The sequence below is a fragment of the Poromitra crassiceps genome, assembly GCF_964638095.1.
Source record: "Poromitra crassiceps genome assembly, chromosome: 25".
Classification (NCBI taxonomy): domain Eukaryota; kingdom Metazoa; phylum Chordata; class Actinopteri; order Beryciformes; family Melamphaidae; genus Poromitra; species Poromitra crassiceps.
The window spans coordinates 1,759,445-1,785,124 of record NC_139649.1 but is presented as its reverse complement, the minus strand read 5'-3'; the positions used below and the strand labels follow the sequence as shown (position 1 = coordinate 1,785,124).

General features: G+C 42.8%; 1 protein-coding gene across 2 annotated transcripts in view; it reads left to right on the top strand.

The window, feature by feature from the left end:
• The window catches only part of phf2 (PHD finger protein 2), a 34,569-nt gene extending 9,319 nt beyond the window's left edge, over positions 1–25,250 (top strand). The window contains exons 2-22 of one of the 2 annotated variants that reach the window (XM_083660571.1): positions 4,188–4,273; positions 5,214–5,328; positions 6,972–7,132; positions 7,882–8,023; positions 8,253–8,439; positions 9,759–9,921; positions 10,526–10,613; positions 10,973–11,079; positions 12,697–12,788; positions 12,869–12,958; positions 13,139–13,498; positions 14,149–14,265; positions 15,587–15,702; positions 15,926–16,104; positions 16,251–16,318; positions 17,824–18,014; positions 19,035–19,351; positions 20,688–20,783; positions 20,887–20,996; positions 21,088–21,409; positions 22,753–25,250. In XM_083660571.1, the coding sequence (XP_083516697.1) occupies positions 4,188–4,273; positions 5,214–5,328; positions 6,972–7,132; positions 7,882–8,023; positions 8,253–8,439; positions 9,759–9,921; positions 10,526–10,613; positions 10,973–11,079; positions 12,697–12,788; positions 12,869–12,958; positions 13,139–13,498; positions 14,149–14,265; positions 15,587–15,702; positions 15,926–16,104; positions 16,251–16,318; positions 17,824–18,014; positions 19,035–19,351; positions 20,688–20,783; positions 20,887–20,996; positions 21,088–21,409; positions 22,753–22,841 (3,196 nt within the window). In that variant the 3' untranslated portion in view covers positions 22,842–25,250. Of the gene's footprint in view, positions 1–4,187; positions 4,274–5,213; positions 5,329–6,971; positions 7,133–7,881; positions 8,024–8,252; positions 8,440–9,758; positions 9,922–10,525; positions 10,614–10,972; positions 11,080–12,696; positions 12,789–12,868; positions 12,959–13,138; positions 13,499–14,148; positions 14,266–15,586; positions 15,703–15,925; positions 16,105–16,250; positions 16,319–17,823; positions 18,015–19,013; positions 19,352–20,687; positions 20,784–20,886; positions 20,997–21,087; positions 21,410–22,752 lie in introns of both variants that reach the window. The other variant, XM_083660570.1, reaches the window with a different exon arrangement.
• Positions 25,251–25,680: the final 430 nt, after the last annotated feature.

Genomic DNA, 25,680 nt, shown 5'->3' with positions numbered 1-25,680 from the left:
ACCATGCCTTTACCGTCACTGTCCCCCCCACATAACCAAGATACACCATGCCTTTACCGTCACTGTCCCCCCCACATAACCAAGATACACCATGCCTTTACCGTCACTGTCCCCCCCACATAACCAAGATACACCATGCCTTTACTGTCACTGTCCCCCCCACATAACCAAGATACACCATGCCTTTACTGTCACTGTCCCCCCCACATAACCAAGATACACCATGCCTTTACTGTCACTGTCCCCCCCACATAACCAAGATACACCATGCCTTTACTGTCACTGTCCCCCCCACATAACCAAGATACACCATGCCTTTACTGTCACTGTCCCCCCCACATAACCAAGATACACCATGCCTTTACTGTCACTGTCCCCCCCACATAACCAAGATACACCATGCCTTTACTGTCACTGTCCCCCCCACATAACCAAGATACACCATGCCTTTACTGTCACTGTCCCCCCCACATAACCAAGATACACCATGCCTTTACCGTCACTGTCCGAGCAGTATACATTGAGCTACAGTCGTGAAGTTAGTAAGTATCGCCTTAGAATGGAGGCCAATGGTACACCTGTTCAAAATAACCAAAAACACAGATCTAATAGCGGCAAAATACATTTTGTGCTTCGGGTACTCACCACGAGATGAAATATGAATCCATAGTTACGTGAAACGTCATTTTACTCACCACGAGATGAAATATTAATCCATAGTTACGTGAAACGTCATTTTACTCACCACGAGATGAAATATTAATCCATAGTTACGTGAAACGTCATTTTCGGAGTAAATCCCCACACCGAGTTACTTCCTTGTTTGCCTGTAGAGCGCTTCCGTTGTACACAGCGCATGCGTATGTCGTGAATGCCTGGCGGCCATGTTTAGGAAGTAATTCCGGCTATGTATTTAACTTAAAAAAAAAGATAATTTCTCTCATTTGGATTAATTCTCTGATTCCAGCTTCTAAAATGTTCTATATTCTCAAATACACTACTGCCGCATGCGCTAGGACGCGTCATCAGTGATGTTATCTGGGGTCGTAAGGTGTTTCGGGTCTGTCGACATCATACACCCTCGCCCAGTAGACCCAGCCGAGGCCAATTAAGACCCCGACTCGCGTCCCAGAAGCCGCTCACGGATCAGCCTTACTACTCTGTCTGCAACGTTGCCCGCGGGAGGGGTAAAAGAGAACCCAATCCGCTGCAATAGAGCTAGTGCTACGCCGCAGTATTGGCCCTTCGGTGCATGGAGGATCTAGGCTCTGTGGGATTACTCCCGGCCGTGCTCCTCCTTCGTCTCACCAGACCCTCCCGTGGCAAAGGCAATCCAGAGGCTGAGAGGATGCCTCAAGGACGCCTCAAGAGGGCCTGTGCGCTGCACGTCATTTACCTGCGTCGAGCACCTCGCTCTAGCCTGAAGGACCCCAGGCCGCGCCGATCTTTGCGCAGATTTTCAGGAGGCTAATCCGTAGCGTTTGTGGATTATTATATATAAAATGTGAATATTTTCTGATTGATTTACTCATCTATGACAGTAAACTGAGTTTCTTTCTTTCTTTCTTTCTTTCTTTCTTTCTTTCTTTCTTTCTTTCTTTCTTTCTTTCTGTATTTGTGTACAAGCAACCCAGAGCCAAATTCCTTGTATATACTTGGCCAATAAAGCTGATTCTGATTGTGAGAAAATAATCGACAGATTAATCGATAATGAAAATAATCGTTAGTTGCTTGAAGCTCTATAAGGGAGCATGGCAAAATCACCGCACAATTTGGATGTTCTTCTTTTGGGGGGATTTCACTCTGTTGTCGGGTGAGCTATTCCTAACAAAATGTTGATCAGTACTCTCCAAGTTCCATTCCCAGTGATGTCACTGTATTCCTAACATTCCCAGTGATGTCACTGTATTCCTAACATTCCCAGTGATGTCACTGTATTCCCAACATTCCCAGTGTTGTCACTGTATTCCTAACATTCCCAGTGTTGTCACTGTATTCCTAACATTCCCAGTGTTGTCACTGTATTCCTAACATTCCCAGTGTTGTCACTGTATTCCTAACATTCCCAGTGATGTCACTGTATTCCCAACATTCCCAGTGATGTCACTGTATTCCCAACATTCCCAGTGATGTCACTGTATTCCTAACATTCCCAGTGTTGTCACTGTATTCCCAACATTCCCAGTGTTGTCACTGTATTCCTAACATTCCCAGTGATGTCACTGAATTCCTAACGTTTCACTTACAGACTTCTGCCCAGTTTGTTGTTACAGTATTTTATGGTCAGAGCTGCTCTGTAACTCAGCCCAACCATTAATAATTAATGAACAGAAGTTGGCTCACTGTAAGTGGGTGTGCCAAACATGTATTCAAACAATACTCTTAATAGTTCTATGATGGACCAACAGGCTCGGGTGTTTGATTCCCACTGGTGCTTTAGTCTCCCAAATTAAAAGAGTTATTTGTAGCGTTCCTGACGAGCTTTATTTTTTGCTTGCTGTAGTCTGAACGATAATGATGCCAGAAGTGTGATAACAGCCCATATAATAATGAACTTTATAATACCTTGCACTTTTCAAAACAGTGTTACCAAGTGCTTTACACACCTAAAAACTTAGCTAAAAATAAAACAACAATAGTGACGTAATAGTGGACAGATCTAAACTAATAAGTGTTTCATAATACAGTAGGTATAAGACAAGCATATTATACCTTCCCCCTCTAGTGCAAAGGTCAAGTTGTTCATTGTCTGTATGACCATGACCCCCTTGTAACAAGAACAACCTGCTGGCCACTCTGGCTCATGAGGGGTTGAGAGACGTGACGTGTCGTTAGGGGTTAGATCTGACCCGGGTTTACATTTAAAAAGCAATTCTTCAAATCAACTCTAAAGTCTAAAGCTAACACACTGATGTAGAGATGCTAAAATAGAGGTCAAATGATTCCATGATGTGCATTTCATCTTGCTCATGAACCCGTCAACAGAATCCTGCTCAGTCTGGAGCTGCTCCATGACTAGATGAATGTGAGGAGGACAGGATGACCTGCAGTCAAAGTGTTACACTTCTTCTCCTCAGCATCGATGAAAGACTAAAACAACCCTGTGCTCCTAGGTTGTTAAAAGCACGTCTGAACCGACCACATCTACTGTGCAGGCTGATATTAGAATAGCAGTAGAACCGATCTCGAACACTTCTGAACTGAAAGGCTATGCTGTGTGGATTAGACGATTATTCCTTCTCACGGCGTTCCTAATTCTCAGAGATTCTTTGCCGATCCCTGCAACAGAAAACAATCAAATTGTCACTGAATGTGTGCTCACAGAAGCTCATGATTTCATTTTTAGGTATGTTTATTAGTTCTCCTCCAGGCGCAGCAACTAAAAGATGTTATGACTATGAACAGGCATTTCCACTATTTCCAGCCACCACCCACTCTTGAATTTGACTTTAGTGAAAGCGAGTAGGCTGTGTAGTACAACTGTGGAGGGGGGGGGGGGGAAACATCCTGGGAAACTCCCAGGTCAGTGAGTGTGAAAACAGCGGCTCCAAATGGAAGGAATGTGCTGGTGCAAGTGACCCTGACACAGCTGCTATTTGGAATAGAGTGGAGGGTCGGGCTCCGACTGTCATCATGGTTAACAAAGCGAAGGCACTGTTTTAGAGAAAGACATTCACCATGCCCTTTGTTTTGGTTTGTTTTGTTCTGCTGCATTAAACTCTGTTTCTGCACCACCTTATGCCCCTGCAGGCTTTGCACCATACTGCCGCCTGAACAACCTCACAAATCATATCTATTGTATAACGATCATCGCTTACTCTAGGCTCAATATAATTACCTCATTGTTACGCCGGCACTACGGCACCACCAGGCTCACTACTACTTTAACACTTCACTCTGCAGCAGCGACCACACCGTCTACAACGCTGCTCAATTATTCAATGCACCCAGTCAATGGATAGACTAGACAGTCAGTGTGTAGTGAGGTTTTTAGTCCGCTGTCCAGCTGTCCTCCACTGTCTTTACACTATGCATTTGCAACGTGTGTTTCTGTGAGATCCCGTTGTCCTGTGTGTTTCACAATGACAAACCCTTTCAAGTTGTTGCTATTGCCGACTTATTTATGTATGTTTATGTCACTGTTTCTCAATCCTGTTTGTTTGTTTGTTTGTTTGTTTGTTTTTCAGCTGTGTTGAGGTGGATGAAGATGATGCTCCAGACATAGATATTTATCATTGTCCAAACTGCGAGAAGACCGAAGGCAAATCCACAAGTAAGCAACAGCCCTTGCTCAGTGGATGGTGTGTGTGTGTGTGTGTGTGTGTGTGTGTGTGTGTGTGTGTGTGTGTGTGTGTGTGTGTGTGTGTGTGTGTGTGTGTGTGTGTGTGTGTGTGTGTGTGTGTGTGTGTGTGTGTGTGTGTGTGTGTGTGTGTTTGTTGGGGGGGGGGGGGCATTGTACATGTATGTTTCCATGTATGTATGTATGTACTTTCAATCCAGTATAGATACAGTCAATGTCTCGTCATACAGTAGACGCTGGGGTAGCTGGCTGGGGGCGTGGTCAGGGTGGGGTAAATCCTTCCGTTCTCCCCATTCAACATAGTTACAAGATACAAGATACTTTATTGATGCCACACAACAATGTTGGTGGTAATTGTTAGGTACAGCATGGTAGCTCATTCAGCATAGTTAGCATTTAGCTGTTAGCCCAGCCCAGGCAGACAGAATCCCTGATTCAACCACCGCAGTAAACGCACATCCGAACAGACGTCTATGTACCTGCTCTAGAATCCACAATCCTGTAGTTTAGGGCTGCCGCACCATCCTTTGGTGAGTCAGTGCATTGAGATATATGGGGGGTTTTACCCCACTCGCGTGCCATAGTAACATTTTGTGGGCGTTCCCACACAGACCAACTGTCTCTATTGGGTCTTACAAAGTTAGTTTACTTATTGTTTACTAAAGTGACATTATCTTGAAACGAGTGGAGTGATCTGCCCCTTGATTCAGGTGAAAGTGCACTGGAAAGAAGTGAAAGTATCTCACTCTGTTGGCAGACTTTTTTTTTCACTTGTTGTTTTAAAGAAATAGGAGTTTGAGACTAAATAGATAGACCATTAAATGACATGTCTCGCAGTGTGGGATAGGCCTATACTCTGACTTTGATACATGTTTGCATACTAATGGTTTCTTAACTCTCTTTTGATCTTCAGTGAAAAAGAAAAAGAATTGGAACAAGCACGACACGGGACAAAGCACAGATATCAAAGCTGTTCAAAACGGCAGTCAGGTTTTCATAAAGGAGCTCCGCAGTAGGACATTTCCCAGGTAAAGTCACTTTTTTTTAAACTTTTTCTGAAAAACAGAAGAAATCGCTTTCTATTTCTGTGTCCCAGAAATGGGATTTCTCTACCACAACGTTTCCATGTCACACATTAGGGCTGCATACCCCAATAGTCCCAGGCAATCCCCATACGAGTGTGTTATTGTTGAGTTAGTTAATAATATTTAAGCAATATAGCATGAGAGCCAATGTGTTGTGGCAAATATATCCCGCTGATCAGTTGTGCGGCCTCGTGGGATAACAACTGATCAGCGGGATATATGCCACAACACACGCTGCTCGAGTGCTATATTGCTTTTATAAAACGGTTTCCAAGTATGATAATATAAATATAATAATAATACTATAAGTCCGACTGGCATTTTTTATTTTTTATTTATCCTTTATTTAACCAGGAAGGTCCCATTGAGATACAATATCTCTTCTGCCAGGGAGTCCTGGTCAAGATGGACAGCAAAATAAAAGGTTTCATGTAAAGAAAAAACAAGAATACAAACAGGGACAAATAACATCACAGAATACAGACAGAAATACAATAAGCAAACACAGACTACAAGGATTAAAGGCTAAAAAGAAGGGCTAAAAAGAAACTTGACAATCGCACATTTCACATGCAATGACATTGTTCTATAAGAACAGATTTTAGAGTGTTTTTAAACATGTCATGGGCATGGTATTCTGATAGAGTCAGTTGAAACACTACTGTAAGGCGGGACCTTTAGCAAGAAGATAGACGTGCGGGTGATTTGATTGGATCGTTCTGGAGACTGAAGTTGACATTGGCCAATCCTGGCGCTTGCTGAGAAGCTGAGAGCTTTTTGCAAAGCCCGACACCAGAGCCGTATGCCGACACCAACTAACGTTACGTCTTATTTAGAAATGCGGGGTTAAGAGTGAGGGCGCGCGAGAGAGGGGTTAAGACATTAGCCCGCGTCTATTCTTGTACAAAACATAATTTTCTGCGAAGTATTAGTAAAGTTATAAGCGAAGATCGATTCACAAGGATCTGACAGCTGTCTCCGCCATTTGTTTTTTCTACACTGTCATTTGAGGTAACCAAAGCCTTTTAGTAAGAGTTGCCATGGCAACTCAATAACGCATGGCCATGGGTTATTGGAGTGGGTTATTGGATTTATACAATGGCTGTGAACCAATCAGATTGCTTGATTTGAGAGAGCCGTTTTATAAAAAGAAATAACACACCCATACGAGTGTGTTATTGTTGAGTTAGTTAATCATATAAAATATCAAAGTGGTGAGAGTGAACCCTAATGTAAATTATAATAGTACCCATCCTGCAACTGGGATAAATTAAATTTCAGTTAAATTAATTGCACATTTTGATGGGGACCACCTGGATCCCTCTGAAGAAAATGACTTCAGTTTCAGTTTCTTTGAGAAACATTATTCCACACTACATAAAAAATCCCACAAGGGGGCACTCTCTAATAGCATTTCAAAAAGCCCTGTCGGGTCCGTTCCCCCCCCCCCCCCCCATTTTGCTGGCAGAGTAATAGGATATATGTCATTTCTTCACATCATAAAAAGCCAGTTAAATGCTTGATGTGTTGCTAGATGAAGTGGAGCTTTTTAACACGGTGCTGCTGTGGTTGTGTCTGGGCTGCAGTGCTGACGATGTGGTGGTGAAGCTGAGCGGCAGTCAGCTGACCATGGAGTACCTGGAGGAGAACGGCTTCAACGAACCCATCCAGGTCCTGAAGAAAGACGGCCTGGGTATCTCCATGCCAGCTCCCACCTTCTACATCAGTGATGTGGAGAACTATGTTGGTATGTGTTTTCATGTTTATAACACTGGTATAATGGAACTGCTCCAACTTATAAATTAGCTACTATTACTGTTACTACTACTATGAATAATAATATCATATATTTATTTATAAAGTCCTTATCAAAACGGAGTTACACAATGCTTTACAAGTGACAAAGAAGAAGATGAGTATTAAAACCATTAACAACTCATGAAATAAGAAAACAGAATTCAGTACTGCAAAATAAATTCACAGAATAATTCAGAATAAGGGTAAAGACGTTATGTAACAATTAGTCAAAGCAATTTACTAACACTTGATTTTTCAGTGTGCAGACTTGATTTATTTTCTATTTTGAGGGTCAAAATAACAAAAGTAAAAGCAAGCCGGAAATTGGAGACATGTTCCTTATTTACCAACCCTGTGAATCAATCAGCTCACATTAGCTGGTGTCAAGTAAAGTCACTATTCCTCTTCAAAGAATGAAAAAGCAATGTGATATATGCCTTCCAATAGAGGGCGCCGCTGTTCTGTTCTTTGTGTGTGTGTGTGTGTGTGTGTGTGTGTGTGTGTGTGTGTGTGTGCACGCGCGCGCGTTTGTCACTGCTGCTCAGAGAAAGCAACAAATTAAATTGTATAATGCAACAGACATATTTTGTCAAACAAGTTCATGCAACAAGCAAAGAATACAGTATTATATCTTTTTTTTTTTCACTCTCTCCATGAGCTACTATTGAACTTTTTATTTTTTTATTTTTTTTATCCCAGGTCCTGACGTGGGCGTGGATGTCGTCGATGTTCCCAGACAGGCTGACCACAAGATGAAGCTCAAGGAGTTTGTCGACTATTACTACAGCACAAACAGAAAGAAAGTTTTAAACGTCATCAACCTGGAATTCTCAGACACAAGGTAGTCAGCCCTCGTTTGGTGATGATGTTTGCATGTGGATAAGTTACATTTCACCACATATTTACCATATGAGCGCGACTGCTTTGAAAAGTCATCATACAAATCAGTGTGCAATTATCAGCTGTACTGTTATTTTTATTTTTTGAGTGTGAATGCACAGAACAGTGGAACATACCATTTTTAAAATGACATCATTTGACTAATGTCTTCTTGTGTTTCCCTGTGACAGGATGAACAACATAGTGGAGAGCCCCCAGATAGTGCGGCGACTGTCCTGGGTAGAAAACTACTGGCCTGACGATGCTCTGCTCGGAAAGCCCAAAGTCACCAAATACTGTCTGATCTGTGTGAAGGACAGCTACACAGACTTCCACATTGAGTGCGGCGGTGCCTCCGTCTGGTACCATGTGCTCAAGGTCCGTCCCCACGGGGGTTAGACCCATATGTTGGGCCAGTATGGGCTTTTTTTATGATCAGCCAGCCACCACCTGTGATAGATATGATTCAGTTTATTTGATTACATTTTTATGATAGAATTGCCCTTAACGTGATGTGACTTTAAACAAACATTCTGACCGGATTCCACACACGTCTGCATGTTGTTATCATCCTGGGTTAGAGCTGAGCGATTTGGACAAAATCCCAATATCACAATATTTTTGATCAAATACCTCAATGTCGATATTGCAACAATATTGTATGGATTGGTGCTTTCACAAAATATTTACACAATCAAGATTTTTTGATCAATAATAATCAGTAATGTGGAAATAATGACTACTTGGGTAAAGGCAAATAATAGAAGAGCTAGAACAGTCTTGTAAGTTCAGAAGATTATTTATTTATTTATTTAATTTAACCTTTATTCAACCAGGAAGTCCCATTGAGATGTGAGATCGCTTTAACAGGGGAGACCTGGCCAAGACAATAGCAGCAGTAAAATGTGGTACATGACACAAGAACACATAAACCAAAAGTGTACATATACAATGCATCACACAAAAACACAAAACCAGAGTGAGTGAGGGTGATACAGACGCTTTTCAGTATTTTTCCAGTAGTGACCCAATCTATAGGAAACGACAAGAAGTTCTTCTTGTAAGAAGTTCTGTAACAGAGATGTAAAGTCACCAAGCGGGACCAGGGTGTCTAAGTGAGAGAAAGCTGTCTTTCCTAGTTCAGTGAGTACTCTGGGACTTTTTTAAAGTAGCCATCTAGTGGATCTGGTATGGTAGCTGCTAGAGGCAAAGCAAAGTCCAGTTACCAAGGTATAGGGGAAACTTCCCAAAGGATGACCTTATATATCAAAATGTACATGTGTGATTTCCTCCATAAATACAGAGAGGTCCATCCTACCATTTGATAGCTCACTTTACTGTAATGCAGCCTTTGAAACCAGGAAAAAGACATATCACGATATTACGATATCCAAAATCTAAGATGATATCCAGCCTCACTCATATCACAATATCGATATAATATCGATATATTTCCCAGCCCTATCCTGGGTGGGTGTCCTTGGATATTTGTAGTATTTCCCAATCTAACTGGTGTTTCAGAGGCTTCTCCACCACGCCAAGAATAAAAATCAGAGGGAAAAGTTGGACTTGGAAATTTCTGGCAGGAAAACGAATCAAATTTAAAGACGTCGACTATTGGCGCAAATGATCTGCAGCTGTCTCGTACAGTACGCCGATGACGACGCCAGAACATCTGATTGCTTTTGTCTTGGCAGGGAGAGAAGATCTTCTTCCTGATCAAGCCCACCTCTGCCAACCTGTCTCTGTACGAGCGGTGGAGGTCATCGTCCAATCACAGTGAGATGTTCTTCGCCGACCAGGTGGACAAGTGTTACAAATGCACGCTGAAGCAAGGCCAGACTCTGTTCATCCCATCAGGTCAGAAGGGCAGCCACACATTATAGCTGGACTGGATAGCAGAGCATTTAACAGTCAACTGTTTTGTGTGCGAGAGAGTGTGTGTGTAAACTACAGAGGTGCAGTGTACTCGCATATTTGCTTAAAGGAAAAGTCCTAAAGCTAAAACATGTGAACAGATACAAAAATACATTGGTGATGTGCTTTACTGTGCGTTCACAACACCAAGGCGGAAAAAAGAGCTTCACGAGTTTGACCGCGCACATTATTCGTCAAAAGTTTGAAAAATTTCAACTTGAGCGAATGGGCGATGAGGCGAATACGGTGTTATTCACGCTGCAAAATGTCACGCCCACCTGGGGCGAGAGCGGGTCTACTCGCGTGTTTGCTTTGACTTTGTGTCTAATCTCGTCGCGCTAATTTTCGTCTTGGTGTGTGAACGCACCATTACATTTCTGGGTCATTCTGTTGATGGACAAACAGTTCGTCACAAAATAACTCCTGGAATGCACTGAACATGACAGATTGATGGAATATAACAATGGAGAATATAACAGTGTTAATATAACTTTAATCTGCCATAATTATCCGAGCTGCTTTGGCTGACATGTGATTGTCCTCTAAGGTTGGATCAATGCAATACTGACCCCGGTTGACTGTTTGGCGTTCTCCGGACACTTCGTCCACAACCTGAGTGTGGAGATGCAGATGAGGTTAGGACACCTGCTACACTGTGCACACATCGGTCCCTTTTGACATCCAGTTACCTCTTTGTAGTTGTGATTGGTAATTGGTGTGATACACCATGCCTGTGACCTGGAGATATTCATGTCCTAATTTGGGGGGAGGGGGGGTTGGGATTTAGTTATGATTTGAAGCCATTCAGCCTTGGCAAAGCTTATAGTTTACAGTTGGTCTTTGTTCGGGACTTGTTTTTAGCTCAGAATTCCGCAAATGTGTTTATGAATTCTCATCATTGGGAAATATCTTGGAAATGGCATATTCTCTGTGGTAACTGTGTTTGTAATGTGTGACAGTGGGTAACTAACGCTGCCTTCTTTATTCTCCTCAGAGCGTACGAAGTCGAGAAGCGGCTAAAGGTCAAAACGCTCACGCCCTTCCCCAACTTTGAGACGGCGTGCTGGTATGTGGGCCGGCATCTCCTCGAGCGATTCAAAGGTGAACAACTCATTTAATAATAAATTCACAATGACAAATCCACATTATATACATATGGAATATTTATGTGTTTGACTTTCGGATTTGAATGTAAACATATATCCTCATTTAGCTCGCCGTTCCTCCAAAAGAATGCATGAAGTCAGGGGAGAATGCAAACACTGTCAGATGTGACTGCGAGCGCTGCAGCGCAGCCTCGCTTGCTCCTCCACGTTTGCTGCGTGTCTGCTGCACAGATGAGGAGCTGGATGCTCTAATATTATTTCAGTCATTAAATCGGCGAATCGCCGAGTTCACACATGATTAGCTTCAAAAGGCTTGGCTGAGGTAGAATCACTTGCTCCATTACAAGCCAGTGTTTAAACTCTCCTCCCGCTGGCTTGGCCCAATTGTTTATGTTTCCACCATTTTCTCTGTATGCGTGTCTGTGTGTTATGGGCCAGATTGCTGTTGTGTGTGCTGCTGCACACACTGCTTCTAACTCACTCACAAGGCCTTAATATACCATTATTCTTCTCAACTTCAAGGTCAGCGTTTTCAGTGCAGTGGAAGTCCTGCCTCCGAGCTGAAGAGTTCACCCTTGAATTTCACATTGCTGCTCCCACTTTGCCTTGATGCAATGAATGATTTCCTGTTGTGGTTGTGTATCCAGCCCGCTGTAATCAGTATTGAGGCAAGACTTACACACAAAGGCATTCGAGTGCACTCAAACACCCTGAAAGGCCTTTTGGCTTGAACGATTGAGTTGATAGGGCTACTTAGATATTATGGCAATTGTTTTTGTCGTTAAACTGTAATTAAAGGGGAAATCCACATGATCAACTATTGTAACTCCTGTCCTGTGGATGTAATAGTTCAGTCTAGATGGGCGAGTCTTTGCCAAAGTTGGAAAGAAAAGAGTTAAGCAAAGCTGTGCAATCATCAAGCGATACAGTCTGGAGCTGCTTCAATGACAATAATAAATCAGCTTGATTTTTTTGAATTGCATGTTTGTTTTACATCCCCCAAAAAAGCTTAATTTCATTGTACCGCTAACGATCCTGATAGGGAAAAGGAAACCGTATTTCTTGGAAATCCCCATGGGTCTTGCCTTATATTGTACATAAAGTGTTGCATTTGACATGTTAGGGGTTTAGCTGATGCTTATCCAGAGTGGCTTACAATTAGTGAGCAAGGCAAGAATACTTCCTGCTGGCTGCTGAGGAACACACTGGCTGTTTTGAGGGTCAGTGAAGAACTGACCTGGGCACTTACTTCTTTTTCAGGGTGCAGACTTGATTTCTTTTCTATTTTGAGGTCAAACCTGGGACCTTTTGGTGATGGGACTGTTGGGACAGGGTGATGGGACAGTTTCTCTGACCACTCAGTGGGACAGTCTCTCTGACCACTCAGTGGGACAGTGGGACAGTCTCTCTGACCACTCAGACACCCTGTTGACAGAGTCCGTTTTCTGTTCCCTGTTCATAAACACCAGCTTGTATGTATTTTTATCTTTGTGAGAGCCTTATTCAGTTGCATAGATCTAGGCTGCACTGTCCACAATCCATGTACAGTATAAGGTGTATTCTGCAGTAGGGTAAATAATAATTTTAGCTAATTTAACCTTCTTTTTTTCAGGTTTACATAAAGGGAATAAGCAGCCAGCTCCCTACCTGGTACATGGTGCCAAAATCATCAATGGAGCATTCAGAGCTTGGACTAAAAAACAGGTATGGTCCTATCAGGGTTTATATCTGCTGCTGCTAGAACATTAGGACCAGTGATAACAGTTGTGTCTTGTTCCTAACAGGCCCTTCTCGAACATGAGGACGAGCTTCCAGAGAATATGAAGCCCACACAGCTCATTAAGGATCTTGCCAAAGAGATCAGAATTTCAGAGGTGTTTCTCTATTCTTTTGATATATCAGCATCAGCTCTGTTAGAGCCCCTATTAGTGATACAGGCTGCAAAGTGTATTTTATTGTATTACAATATTGCCTGGTTGCAATGGGTTTTAATCAGGGAGGACTGCATAACATCTCACAGCACACGTCTCATCATAACCTGCTTGATCTTCTAGAACGCCACAAAAGCCATTAAGAGCGAGCCCAGCATCAAGGTGCCGGTTGAGGAGCCGCCATCCACCCACTCAGAGCCTGAGGAGCCTGTCTCCCCGTCCCCCGTCCCCTCGCCCAGCAGAGAGAAGGCAACCAGGAAGAGAACCCCCAAACCACCCAAGCCCCCCAAACCCCCAAAGGTGCCCAAGGCCCCCAAGCCCCCGAAGGAGCCGAAGGTCAAGGAGGGTGGAAAGAAGAAAGCGAAGAAAGTGAAGGAGACCACGCCGCCGCCGTCGCCGCCTCCTAGACCCTCCAGCTTTGCAGCTCTGGAGTCCCACGCAAAGGACATCTTGAGTAAGATGGACCAGCCGAAGAAGGGCAAGGTGAGTGGAATCTTGTTTTACGCCATCGGAATTGTAATCTTACCGTAGGAGGAAATAAAGTTTTACACTTACTTTATTTCAGCAATTTAACATTCATGTGACACTTGATCCAATGCAACTTATTGTGTTAAATGTTTACCATTTGTATCCTTTGAATTTCACTTAAAGTTACTCCAAGGAACTTTTAACAGTCTCAATTTAATACTGATGCCTCTATATGACCTACATCAGCAAATGAGACCATCGACGAGAAGATTGGCTATTTCTAAATAGTTATTCTATTCTGTCTGTGCTCGAGTCGGTACATTACCTCATCGCTATGCATCCCGCAAACAGCTATGTTTAAAAAAATAAAAATAGTATACAGAGTAAGTGTCTTTCTTTCACTCGCTTCCAAAACGGGTGCACATGCTAGCCAAGATCTTTATGACACAAAGTGGTGGTGCTCATGGTAAATGCAGTCTTCGTTCCGGGAAAACACTACCACTTGTGTCCACAGGGGGCGCTGTCAACACAGAATGAAAGTTCCTTGTAGCTGCTTTAATCTCATGATGCCAGCCACAATCATTTTGTAAAATTAATTTGGCAAGGAGTTTTATGGATTTATTCGTTATGGTAACATTGTTGCTTAATTACTTTACATTTTTCAGACTGTTAAGAATGTCCTCAGTGTGTCAGAGAAAGAAATATCAAAGCAGAACAACGTGGAGAAGTTTGAAATGAGAGAGCAGAATAAAAACAAGACTGAAGCAAAATGGAAGTATAAGGTAAGAACTGATCAGCTGAGAAGGTTTTATCGTGGATTTCAACAAACAAATGGTTAGTTGTGAGGCCAAAGTAAATAGCACAACAATCCTTTAAAAGTTAAAATAAACTAAAGCTTGACATCCTTTTCAAAGAAGATGCAAGTGGTTGCAAAGGTTACAAGCTGAGAAGCTGAACAGAAAAATGCCGGCTCATCCAAAAGTGATTTGCACACTTCACTTCAAAGCAATCAGCGAAAATAATGATGAGGCGTAAGTCGCACATTTTAGGCCTGCAGCTCATCAGAGCTGCTCCAGAAACATTCGCCCTCCCAGAGTTTACCTAATGGAATTACGCTACATCCATATCCATTGCATTCCATTTAAGTATTTACATATGCCCTCATCTTTAAAAAAAAAAATGAAAAAAAGTTTGTTGTATCATTATTTCTGAACAACATGGAAATCTTTTCTGGAGCAAAAATGTAATTCTGTTGAACGGAAGACATTAGAGGACTTCAGTTTCATGGAAAATTCAATGCCAAACTGTTCTGGAATGTTTGTAGTCCCTCCAAGGATCTCGATCCAAGTGCTCCTTCACATCAGGCCAAACATTTGCAGATGGAGTGGATACCCTGTTAGATGTTTACCAAGGTCACTGGAGACCACATTTTCACTTCTCATCACAGTTGATTCGTGTAAAGGTTCACAGTTCCTCTTTGTACAGTGTGCACAGCAATTAGGTCTGTATGTTAGTGTTGATGAAAAAAATACTGCATGAGACAATGTGATTTATTTTTATTTTATTTAATTTCGGCAATTTCAGTTTCAGGTTTCACCCCATCATCATATGCCTGTAAATTAAAACAAAATGATTACAACTTATTGTGTTAAGTGGTGAACATTTGAAAATGTCTTTTTGGGGTTAGGGATTAATAACAATCATTTCATGAGAGCTATTTTGCATCCCGCTTCTCTTAGCATCATGGTGAATTACTGTAACAATGATGTTATTTTTACTTAAATGAATTATGCTTGTCTTGTAATATTTAACAAAATAGTAAACCAGGTTCCCTGCTGATAATGGATTGTTCGTTTGTTCGGATTGTTCAGTTTCAGGGTACAACTCATCATCACATGCCTTTAAGTCAATACAAAATGAATACAACTTAGTGTGTTAAGTGGGGACTACTTGAATATGTGTGCGCTTGCATTTCAGTTAATTACACAATCCTCTTACTATTAATTGTTATTAATTATTTTGCATCCCTTCCAGGATTCTTAATGTCACGGTGATTTAATTAACTTTTTCTTACAATAAACGATTCCCATCTTAATTTTACAGAATAGCAAACCAGATTCCCTGCTGAAAATGGAGGAGGAATGCAAATTTGACAGAACACCGCTGTCGGGCAATAAAGACAAGTTCAGCTTCACCATGTCTCACAAGAAAATGCTGGGGTACGTATGGAATGGCTATGATTGCCATATAAACGTTTCACGAAAGGTCTTTGCAGAAGAGAGCGTGTTAACCTTCTCATGTGGCGTATTATGATGATTATAGAGCTATGCAGGCAGGCTATCAGCCCCGTATCCATTAGACCTAATTCAAGGACTTTTGGCCGCGGGTTGCTCGGATGAGCCTTGTACCACTCCCTTATTGTCCTGTGGTTTTCCCCCTCAGCTCCAAGACGCTGAAACCTCAGAGCAACTCAAGTGTTTTCGGATCATTACAAAACCTAAAAGAGGACAAAGCCAAGCCAGTGAGAGACGAGTACGAGTACGTCTCAGACGAGGGCGAGCTGAAGATAGACGAGTTCCCCATTAGGAGGAAAAAGAATGCCGTAAAGAGAGACTTGTCCTGTGAGTATTGCCTGCATCATTTTTTTTTACCATGTGTGTCATATGATAAGGACTCATTTCTTTGCAGTAGTTTAGTTTTTTCAAACTGCCTGCCATGCGGAAAGAAATACAGATGAATGATTTGTGATGATTCTATTTTTGTCCAGTTTTGTCAAACATCAGAGAACCCATTCAGCCAGCCAAAAAACCAAAGCTCCAGCCCTCGGTGACCAAGGTATGCATCTACACTGTATTGAGAACCAAAGTGGAACGTCACTTCCTGCTTCAGCACTGTACCAGAGATTTTCATCTGCCATTTATTTTCCCATAGAATTTTCGTAAAATGCTTGTAAAAATTGTTTTACTTGTTCAAACCAAACGGTTCAGATATATTTAGAAACAGGAGAGATCGCATCACATTTAACTCGGACCAAAACATAAAAAAGCAAATTCGGGTTTAAAGAATTTTTTTTTTTGGGTCCGAGTGAAATGTTGTGAGGTTTCTATACCAAATTTCAAGCTGAGAGGGAGGTCGTCATATCTGTATTACCTGATCAGCCCGTGATGTCAGTCAAGCCCTAGCGTGACGTCAGGCATGACATCAGTTGTCCTCAGTTCATGACGTCAGGCATGACGTCAGTCCTCCCTAGTATATATAGCAAGGGTTCTACGTCACCCCCCACTCTGGAGGATCACAGCAGCAGCCGGCATCGCGGCTGTTCATTCCCCCTGAAACCATCCTCTGAAGCCATCATTTCACCCCACCCACCTCCCCAGTCCACCACCAACGAGTCTTGACTCGACCGGTCTCTCATGATTGAACTATGGTCTCTCCCGATTCTAAATATAGCTGAACCGTTTGGTTTGACCAAGTAAAACAAATTTTATAAGCATTTTACGAAATGTCTATGGGAAAATAAATTGCGGAAGAAAATCTCTGGTACAGTGCTGAAGCGGTAAGTGACGTTCACTTTGCCTCTCTGTAAACATCACTTCAGCGCCGAATAATCACCTTGACAAGCGCTGCTCAAATGCTGTGTCGCTCTCCGGCTAAGTAGCTAATATCTCCGGCGCGATTTGTTCTGATTACACCACGCTGTGCATTGCACATGAAAAGACGGCCGAGTGATTGATTGTTGATGAAACGTTGGAGCAAAACAGACAGCAATATTCCTTCAATGAGGTCTAATACTTTTCATCTGAATGTATTTAAAAGCCAATCATGTACCAATGGAGTTCGCATGTGCCAGAGCATGCTGCAATGTTCCCATAATGCCGGGATTAAAAAAGGAGAAGTACATTGAGAAGGAGAAGCTCCCTGAGCCATGGACCACCACACACTGATTAGGGAAATAGCTGTGGTGTGAATGAAGTAAGAGGAAGAAACAGACTTATGCCAGATGCTCTGATGTTTAGCGAGAGGTCATTGGAAGCCATCTAATAACCTCAATCGACTGTTCTCACCGAGGTCAGACTCCAACCTCATCCAAGCTCCGGTCTTGATAACATTATGGCTAATGTTCTTCAGGGAGGTGAACAGGAACACACAAAACTCAAAACAGCAGGAAAACGGTCATTAGAAATTAAAAATGAATGGGAGTGAAGCTAAAATAGCTCAAATCCGGGGGAAATCAAGAAAATGGGAGTGCGTACCTCACACAAACAAAAGTGGATTTGGATGCGATGCCGTTGTTGCTTGTTATGTCTATTTATGTGCTGCCCACTTCTTCCCCACAACAGACTGCGGACTCCTCAGACGAAGAGTCTCTACACATAGACACAGAGGCCAAACCAGAGGCCAAGCCAGAGGTCAAACCAGAGGTCAAGGGTCGCAACTCTAAGGTCAAGAAGAAGGCTGGCAGCGCCGCTGGGATTCTGGACCTGTTGCAAGCGAGCAAGCAAGTAGGCGGAATCGACTACAGCGCCAACAGGTAGTGTGATCTGCCTTGACGTCATTGTTTTCCATACAAACCACTCCTTCACTCCATTTCCTCCGAGTCAGTGGAACTTAAACAGCTAAACACACTGGAAGTACAGTATGACAGAGCGCTTATGCACTACATGGACTGCATTATGCGCTAAATTGCTCCCAGTGGAGCCTCAGCTGCCATGCCCTTTTCATTTACTAAATGAATTTTAGGTCTTACTCCCCTTAATGGGGCCAGCCACTGACAAACAAATGGCCTCTGCTCAATGACTGATATAATTGGATGAAAAAGCGGAATTTTAAAACTCGCCTGCGATGTATCCCTGAGCTGAAAAATCAACTCGCGATCGGAGCAACAATTTACACAGATCCTGTCAGCAGTTTACGTGTTAAGCCGGTGTTTGTTTCGTCCACCGTTCATTTGTCAAATGTAGCCCTGGCTCCAGGCTCTTCCTTTGCCTCGTGCTGTTTGCTGTTTTGTTCAGCTCTTGATGGTCTATTTCCACCACACTGAAAGCTACAAATGAGCACTGAAAGAGAGAAAGAAAACAGAGGCTCAAATACGTTTGATTCCTCAAATGATTTTCAGCGCTTTGAAAAAGGGGAACATGACCGGTGGTGACTGTGGGGGGAATGAAATGACCACGGTTAATTATAACCACGTTTAATAGTCCTTCATTGTTATAGCTCACCGGTTAATGGCTTAATAAGGTGGTAATCTTGACGGTCTGGATTTATTTTTGTAGCTGCTTCTTAAAGCAACCACAGGTCCACGGAGGATACTTAGATTTGACAATGTTTTTGCCCCCTCTTACAGATTGCACACTAAGGTGTAATATTTTCGCAGGTGTCAAAAGACATAATCGTGCTTAATAAGGCGACCGATCAAAGTGACATCAAAGACTCAAAGGCCTGTTAAAAGACCTCTCTCTTCAGTCACTCTTCATCTGACTGCTGTGTTAATGTCTGTGTGTTGTGTTATTTCTTATTGACGTACTTACAGTCAGCCACCTGCATCCCCCAGCACACAGGAGGCCATTCAGGGCATGCTGTCCATGGCCAACCTGTCGTCTTCGGACGGCCTGCAGCAGCCGTTTAGCAACAGCCAGTCGAAGAACAACAGCCAGTCGAAGAGCAACAGCCAGTCAAAGAACAACAGCCAGTCGAAGAACAACTCGCATGGCGCGCAGGCCGGCAAGAAGGCCGGCGGCGGCGGCAACAACAGCAAGCGGCCCACCAAACGCCTCCCGAAGAAACCCCGGAAGAGCAGCAGCATCGACAGCATGGACTACGACGACGACCAGGACCACATGGACGCCTGCTTCAAGGACTCAGACTACGGTGAGCACCCAAGCCCCTCTCATACCTCTGTCTGTTATGTTCTTGGATTTTATAAAAAAAAAATATATATATATATCTGATGTTTTTTCTGATTTTTGTCCTATTTTCTCCCCCAATTGTACTTGGCCAATTCCCCCTGATGTCGTTGCTCTACCCCCTCTGTCGATCTGGGTAGAGTTGTAGACTAGCACATGCTTCCTCTGATACATGTGCAGTCCCCAGCTGCTTATTTTCCCCCGACAGCGAGGGTTTTTCACCGGCAGGCTGTAGCGCATGGGAGGATCACGCTATTCAACCCCAGTTCCCTGGGGGGAACTCCCGCATGAACAGGCCCCCTGACCGACCAGAGGAGGCACTAGTGCAGCGACCAAGACACCCTTAATCCAGCTTCAGACATGGCTAATTGTTATGGATGACCGACCAAGCCAGAGGCAACACGGGGCACGAACCCGTGACCCTCGTGTTGGTAGGCAGGGAATCTACCGCTGCAGCTACGACCGCGTTCTTTGAATTTCAAATGACGATGGACGAAAGTGGAGCTCAACGGGGTCAGGAAGGTGTTTCTGGAGCAGACGAATGAGAAAACGATTATCTGCCGCGCCCGCTTCTCGCCGCCGCTAACAGGTGCCGTTAAAAACAGATCGGCCTCTGGTGTGTCCACATGTCCTCGCTTCTAAATACGGACAGGAAGTTTTCATTAGGAGTAGATGATAGGGTTTGTGTTTATTTTTGCGTACGTTCTTTCCCTTTCGTGTCGATCCAATTTGTGATTTCTTCTCCTTGCAACTTTTCTCTTTTGTGAACCCTGTCCAAAAACAACTGTTGTGACCCTCCCAGCTTGTTAATAAACCATTAACTCCACTTCTGAGTTGTTGTTTTACGTGCCGTTTGAGTTTCTAATTAGTTGGTCGTAGCAGCACGCTCATTCTCACTCTGAAATCCTCATGCTAGGGTGAGCGTTTTCTCACAGACGGGCTGCTCTTTTCTTCTTTTGTAAACACACCATTTTTTATCTTGATCATCCAATTATCAGGAATTAAAATGGCCACATTTGAGTGATTGTGTTCAGCGGGGCCTGGTGCGAGAGCAGGCGGAGAGGCTGGGCACTCAGCAGCTGTCTCACAGCTGTCCTGCATGCTGTCACTGGAAACTTCCACCATTTTAGATGCAGGAAACCAGGGGGAAAAAGTGCACTGAATGCATCAATGGCATCTTATAGTTAACATATTATTTGGGTTCATCTTGTGCATCGTCCCTCTGAAAGTGATGACTGCACGATGTGGGGGTTGTGCGTCACATATTCATTTTTGCTCAATAAACGATCTGTCCTTTTTAGTTTACCCTTCGCTGGAGTCTGAAGAGGATAATCCTGTTTTCAAATCCAGATCGAAAAAAAGGAAAAGCTCTGATGACACTCCATACAGCCCGACAGGTAAGCGGGACGTCCCGTGACGAATGAATCCGTACTTTGTACGGTTGCATCATTTACTTCTGCGCTTTACATCTTCTAAATCCTCGCACGCATCTTGTCTCAGCCCGCGTAGGACCCTCGGTTCCCCGACACGAGCGGCCCGCCAGAGAAGGGGCCCGAGTGGCCTCCGTAGAAACGGGACTGGCCGCCGCCGCAGCCAAGCTCTCCCATCAGGTACGTCGACTAACAGGACGACACCGAGCTGATCATCAGGACCTGAAAGCATGAAATGATGAATGTCTCTTTATGTGTTGTTGTAATATAGGAGGAGCAGCAGAAGACCAAGAAGAAGAAGAAAAGCACCAAAAAGAAGGCAATAGTGATGGAGGAGCCGCCGAAAATCTCTCAGGACAGTAGCTCGCCGGAGCACAATCCGGACTCCCAGGACGGCAGCCTGACGGACCACGAGTACAACACTGGAACAGGCAAGTCGCCGGGGGGACCGCAGCCCATGGCCCCGGGGGTGTTCCTCACCCAGAGGCGACCGTCCACGTCTTCGCCCAACAACAGCACCAACACCACCACCACTAGCACCAACAACAGCAACGCGGCGAAAGGGGACCGCGCGGGATCAGCAGAGGCCAAAGGTGAGTTCCCACTACGCCCGTCTTCACTGAGAGCCAATGAGAACGTCCCACACTCAAACCCATATCCCTTTTAGAGCCAATGAGAACGTCCCACACTCGAACCCATATCCCTTTTGCTGCCACAGGCTTTTTGGATTTAGACAAAATAGCGTTGAGTTTAAAGATCTTGGTAAGTGGCATAAGATCCAAACGTGCCTTTAAATGAGTCAAAACTATTTTTTTTGGAGGATGCTCCTGTTTCGCACATGGTATGGGGCAATTTTAGGCAATAATTGTAGTCATGTGCGAGATGAATTTTCCACCCTTAGGCTATACAGTACATGGGTTTCTATAGGCTGGAATAACTTGTACAGCATCTTCCTTCCTTCTCCCTTGTCTTCGGCTGTATGAAAAGTTGTGTTGTCATTTGTGAATAATGGGCAACCACTAGGGATGGATGCACACACTAAATTACATATTTCTTGAGATATACTGTATAACCACCAGTGTTGCCCCCCCCCCCCCCCCCCCCCCCCACACACCTTGTTTTCAAGGTTGTGCCACTCAAAGAAAGCCTCTGATAAAGTGATGATCTACGTACATAGGATTCTTAGCATCATCTCCTACAGTAAATGTGTATGGAATGGCCAAATTCAGTGTAGTTCAAATCTTGTTGCATGCATCCACCTCAGACAATGTTAGTCTTCTATGAGGCCATTTACACCTGGCACTAACATGTGTTTTCTGTGATCAGATTGCGATCAGATTGTGCTTGACCACCTGAAAGTACAGGTATAAATGCCCCCCAAGACACATTGAAGACGGATTGCAATCTGATCGACCAAACCACCTCCGGAGGTGGTCAGGGATGCATTGTGTACACATTCAACACAAGTGTAAATGCAATGTGTCCTCTCAATCTGGATACAGCAACTGTATGCGGATTGAGAGGACACCTGTTTTGGGTGATCAGATTGCAATCAGATTGCAATCTGATCACCCAAAACACATGTTAACGCCGGGTGTAAATGAAATCAGGCTAATGTGGTCAAGCACTATCCGATTGCAATCTGATCACAGAAAACGCATGTTAGTGCCAGGTGTAAATGGCCTCTTTGTCCCTTCCTTGCAAAATGTATACTGCTAACTCAGTTAATATAATGCTGCAGAGAGTTTTTCCATGTCAGACTTGAAACACTCTATATAAAATGTATCAACTGCTATTATACTGACCAGTAGGAATTTCAAGTTTGATAGAACTTGTCTCTTTCACAAGTGTTCAGTTTTGCTGAGTTACAAGGTTTTCATGCGGCGCCGGCGATAACATCCTGTCTTCTCTCTGTCTTCTCTCGTTCTTTTCACAGCAAAGCGGCTAAAGAAAGGCATGGCAACGGCCAAACAGAGACTTGGAAAGATTTTAAAGATCCACCGGAATGGAAAGCTCCTTCTGTAGCATGCAGTAGACTGTTGTAGAGACTGGGATTTCAGGAGCTGGGTCCTATCCCAAGCTCACCCCTCTTCACTGATTAAAGCCAACGATGGACGAGAAAAAAAAGACAAAAACACAAAACACAAAAAAACACAAAAAAAAGAAACAAGATGGGAGAAGAAGCAAAATCATGCATTTTTCAATTTCTAAGAAGAACGTCACTCAAATAGGTTTTTGCCTCTACTTATACTTTATAACTTTCAGATATTAAAGTGTACAGAACCTACTATAAATATTTTTTAAGAGAACATGTCTCATTTTACTACAGCTGTTTATCAGGGGTTGCTAAAATATGAAGTAGAAGTACATTGCAGTCATTCCAAGATTTCTCTGAAAGTATCCCTTGCATGTATTCAGTTGCATGTGCGCTTGGGTCGGGGGTTTCGGGGGATTTTACAGATAATTCCTACTATATGGATGCCGCTTATCATTGCCACACCGTGGAGTTGGGATTGGACAAAATGAGCAGGATTTTGTATTCCTTTCTGAGCCAACACTCTCCGTATATCATAGACCACGGCTTTGATTTAAGTTTATTCAAGCATTTATCGTTTTTTTTTTTTTTTTTGTTACACTTGTTTTGCAAAGCACTATCAGCAATGGTATTTATTTATATGTGTGGAGTCATAGATAGGAACAGAACGCCACAAGCGGGACTTATGAAACAACTGTAAAGCACAACGTGAGTTCATGAGTAATGTGTATGAGAATAGCAAGCGGGTGCAGCGTTGACATGTTTTTTTTTTTTTCCCTAGCAGTTTTAACATTTGATGCAGTCTTCGTCTAATCTAGTGTAATCACATATAAACAAATGTATCCACGGGACGCATTTGACTTCATTTTAATACCTGAATGTTATTTAACCACATGGGATTCCGTACTTAAGCAATTACAGACCGTTATCGAGCGACCCGCAGTAACGTTTGAGTTGTGGTCTGTTCTGACATAGGAGAGCATAGGATTTCTGAAGCTGTAACACTAAAGCGGGACCTACTAGCAAATGATAAGCCTCATCCATGTCAGTTCTGCGGTTACATGGGGATACTTTCTCTCTTCTTTTGCTTTCACAGGCAGCACCAACAACCTATAGACTGATCTCTGCATTTTTATCGCTTCACACAGTACAGTATATAGAATGTAGCTTGTACATAGCCTTTTAAATTACTACTTTTTGTATCCTTTTCCCCTTAAGGCTTAATTCTACATTTTTACCAGTTTTTGCTAATTATGAACAAATATATATATATGAATATATATAGTCCTAATTTTTTAACTTTCAAATTTTTGTTTTGTTTTTATTTTTATTTTTTTGTTTTTTTAATTATTTTTATTTTTTAAGATAGCAGAGTTTCATTTTTAACAATTCTTTGTTGTTAGACTTAAGGTGTTGCCTGGAAAACAACTGAAGAAATAATACATTTATCGTCATATGGCCTTACATACACAAAGCTAACTGTATTGTGATTCTGTTTGAACAAGAGACGAAGCTTTGAGGAAAATTATATAAAAAGGACAGAAAAAAAACCTAAAAACATTTAAACAAAGTTTCTATGACCAGCCTCTTGTTCAAGTTCTAGCATCCCGAAGGGTTTCAGAATTATTTTACTAGCACCTTGTGAAGTGTTTATGTGTCAGTGATGTAATTTATTAATGTTTGTAGCTTTTTATACTTGTACAATTCTTAAGAGTTTTGGTTTTGAATATTTCATCAACTTGTGAAATTACCCTTAGCAAACTCCAAATTTGTTTTATTTTTATTTTATTTTTTATTTGTGTGTGTGTTTGGGGGGGGGCATCACTAAGTTTTTACACACTCTAGAAGTCTGTTTGTGTTAGGAAACAATTTTATATTCATCCTGTCCTCACTCTGTCAATGTTGTCATCATGGTCAACATTTAAGATGTTACATATAATTATTATTATTGTTAATATTACTATTAAGCAGCTACGTCAAAAGCCTCTATCATGCCATTTTATTTTGGTCAGAACGTATGTACATTCTTAACACAGTTTAATGTGCTATACTCAATAGCAGTATTTTAGTCACAGATGTACATCGTGCGTCCACTTCTTAGAAATGAGATGCGCTCCGATCAAACTTCGTCAGTGGGACATTTTCAGGTTTTTATTTGTACAATACGTGTGTTGCTTTGTTGTGGTTTATTTTTGTATGTCCAACCTATTAAATACATCCACTGTGCCAGGACAGTGAATGATACCTGTTGTAGCTGTCTTCCCTTACTGTTATTTACAGTACTAGTAGGTATTTACAACCCTTTTTGACCTGAATCTATATTTTTCTGTATTTAGACAATTCTGTTTGAGGTGATGACTCACTTTTTTAAGACATCAAGAAATGGCAAATCCAGAGGAACAAGCATATTGTTGTTGAATGATGATATGATTGTCAGCCTTGTTTACTTTTGCAATACAGTTACTGTGCAAAACCTATTTTGTAATGTGTTCATCTACCGTTGCAGTGACAGCTCCTCTGTATGTGCTACACAACGTAGTAACGACTAAAACGGTTCATATTGCCGTGCTTTGGAGAGACCGATTCGGCACCGCAGTGTGGAACCGCACGGGGGCCGCGGGGAGTTCACGGGGCCCCACTCCTGCTCGTTTATAGCAGAGCTCTGGGGGCCGAGTTAGGGATCTCGCCCCCGAGCTTTAGCACATCAGAGGCCAAACACCATTGAAACAACTCAGCCGACTCAGCCAAGTCGTTAATTAAAACCCAGCCAAAGTCAACACCATTAAACCGGTATTAACGTTAAAAAGTGCTCTCAAATAGTCGGGACTC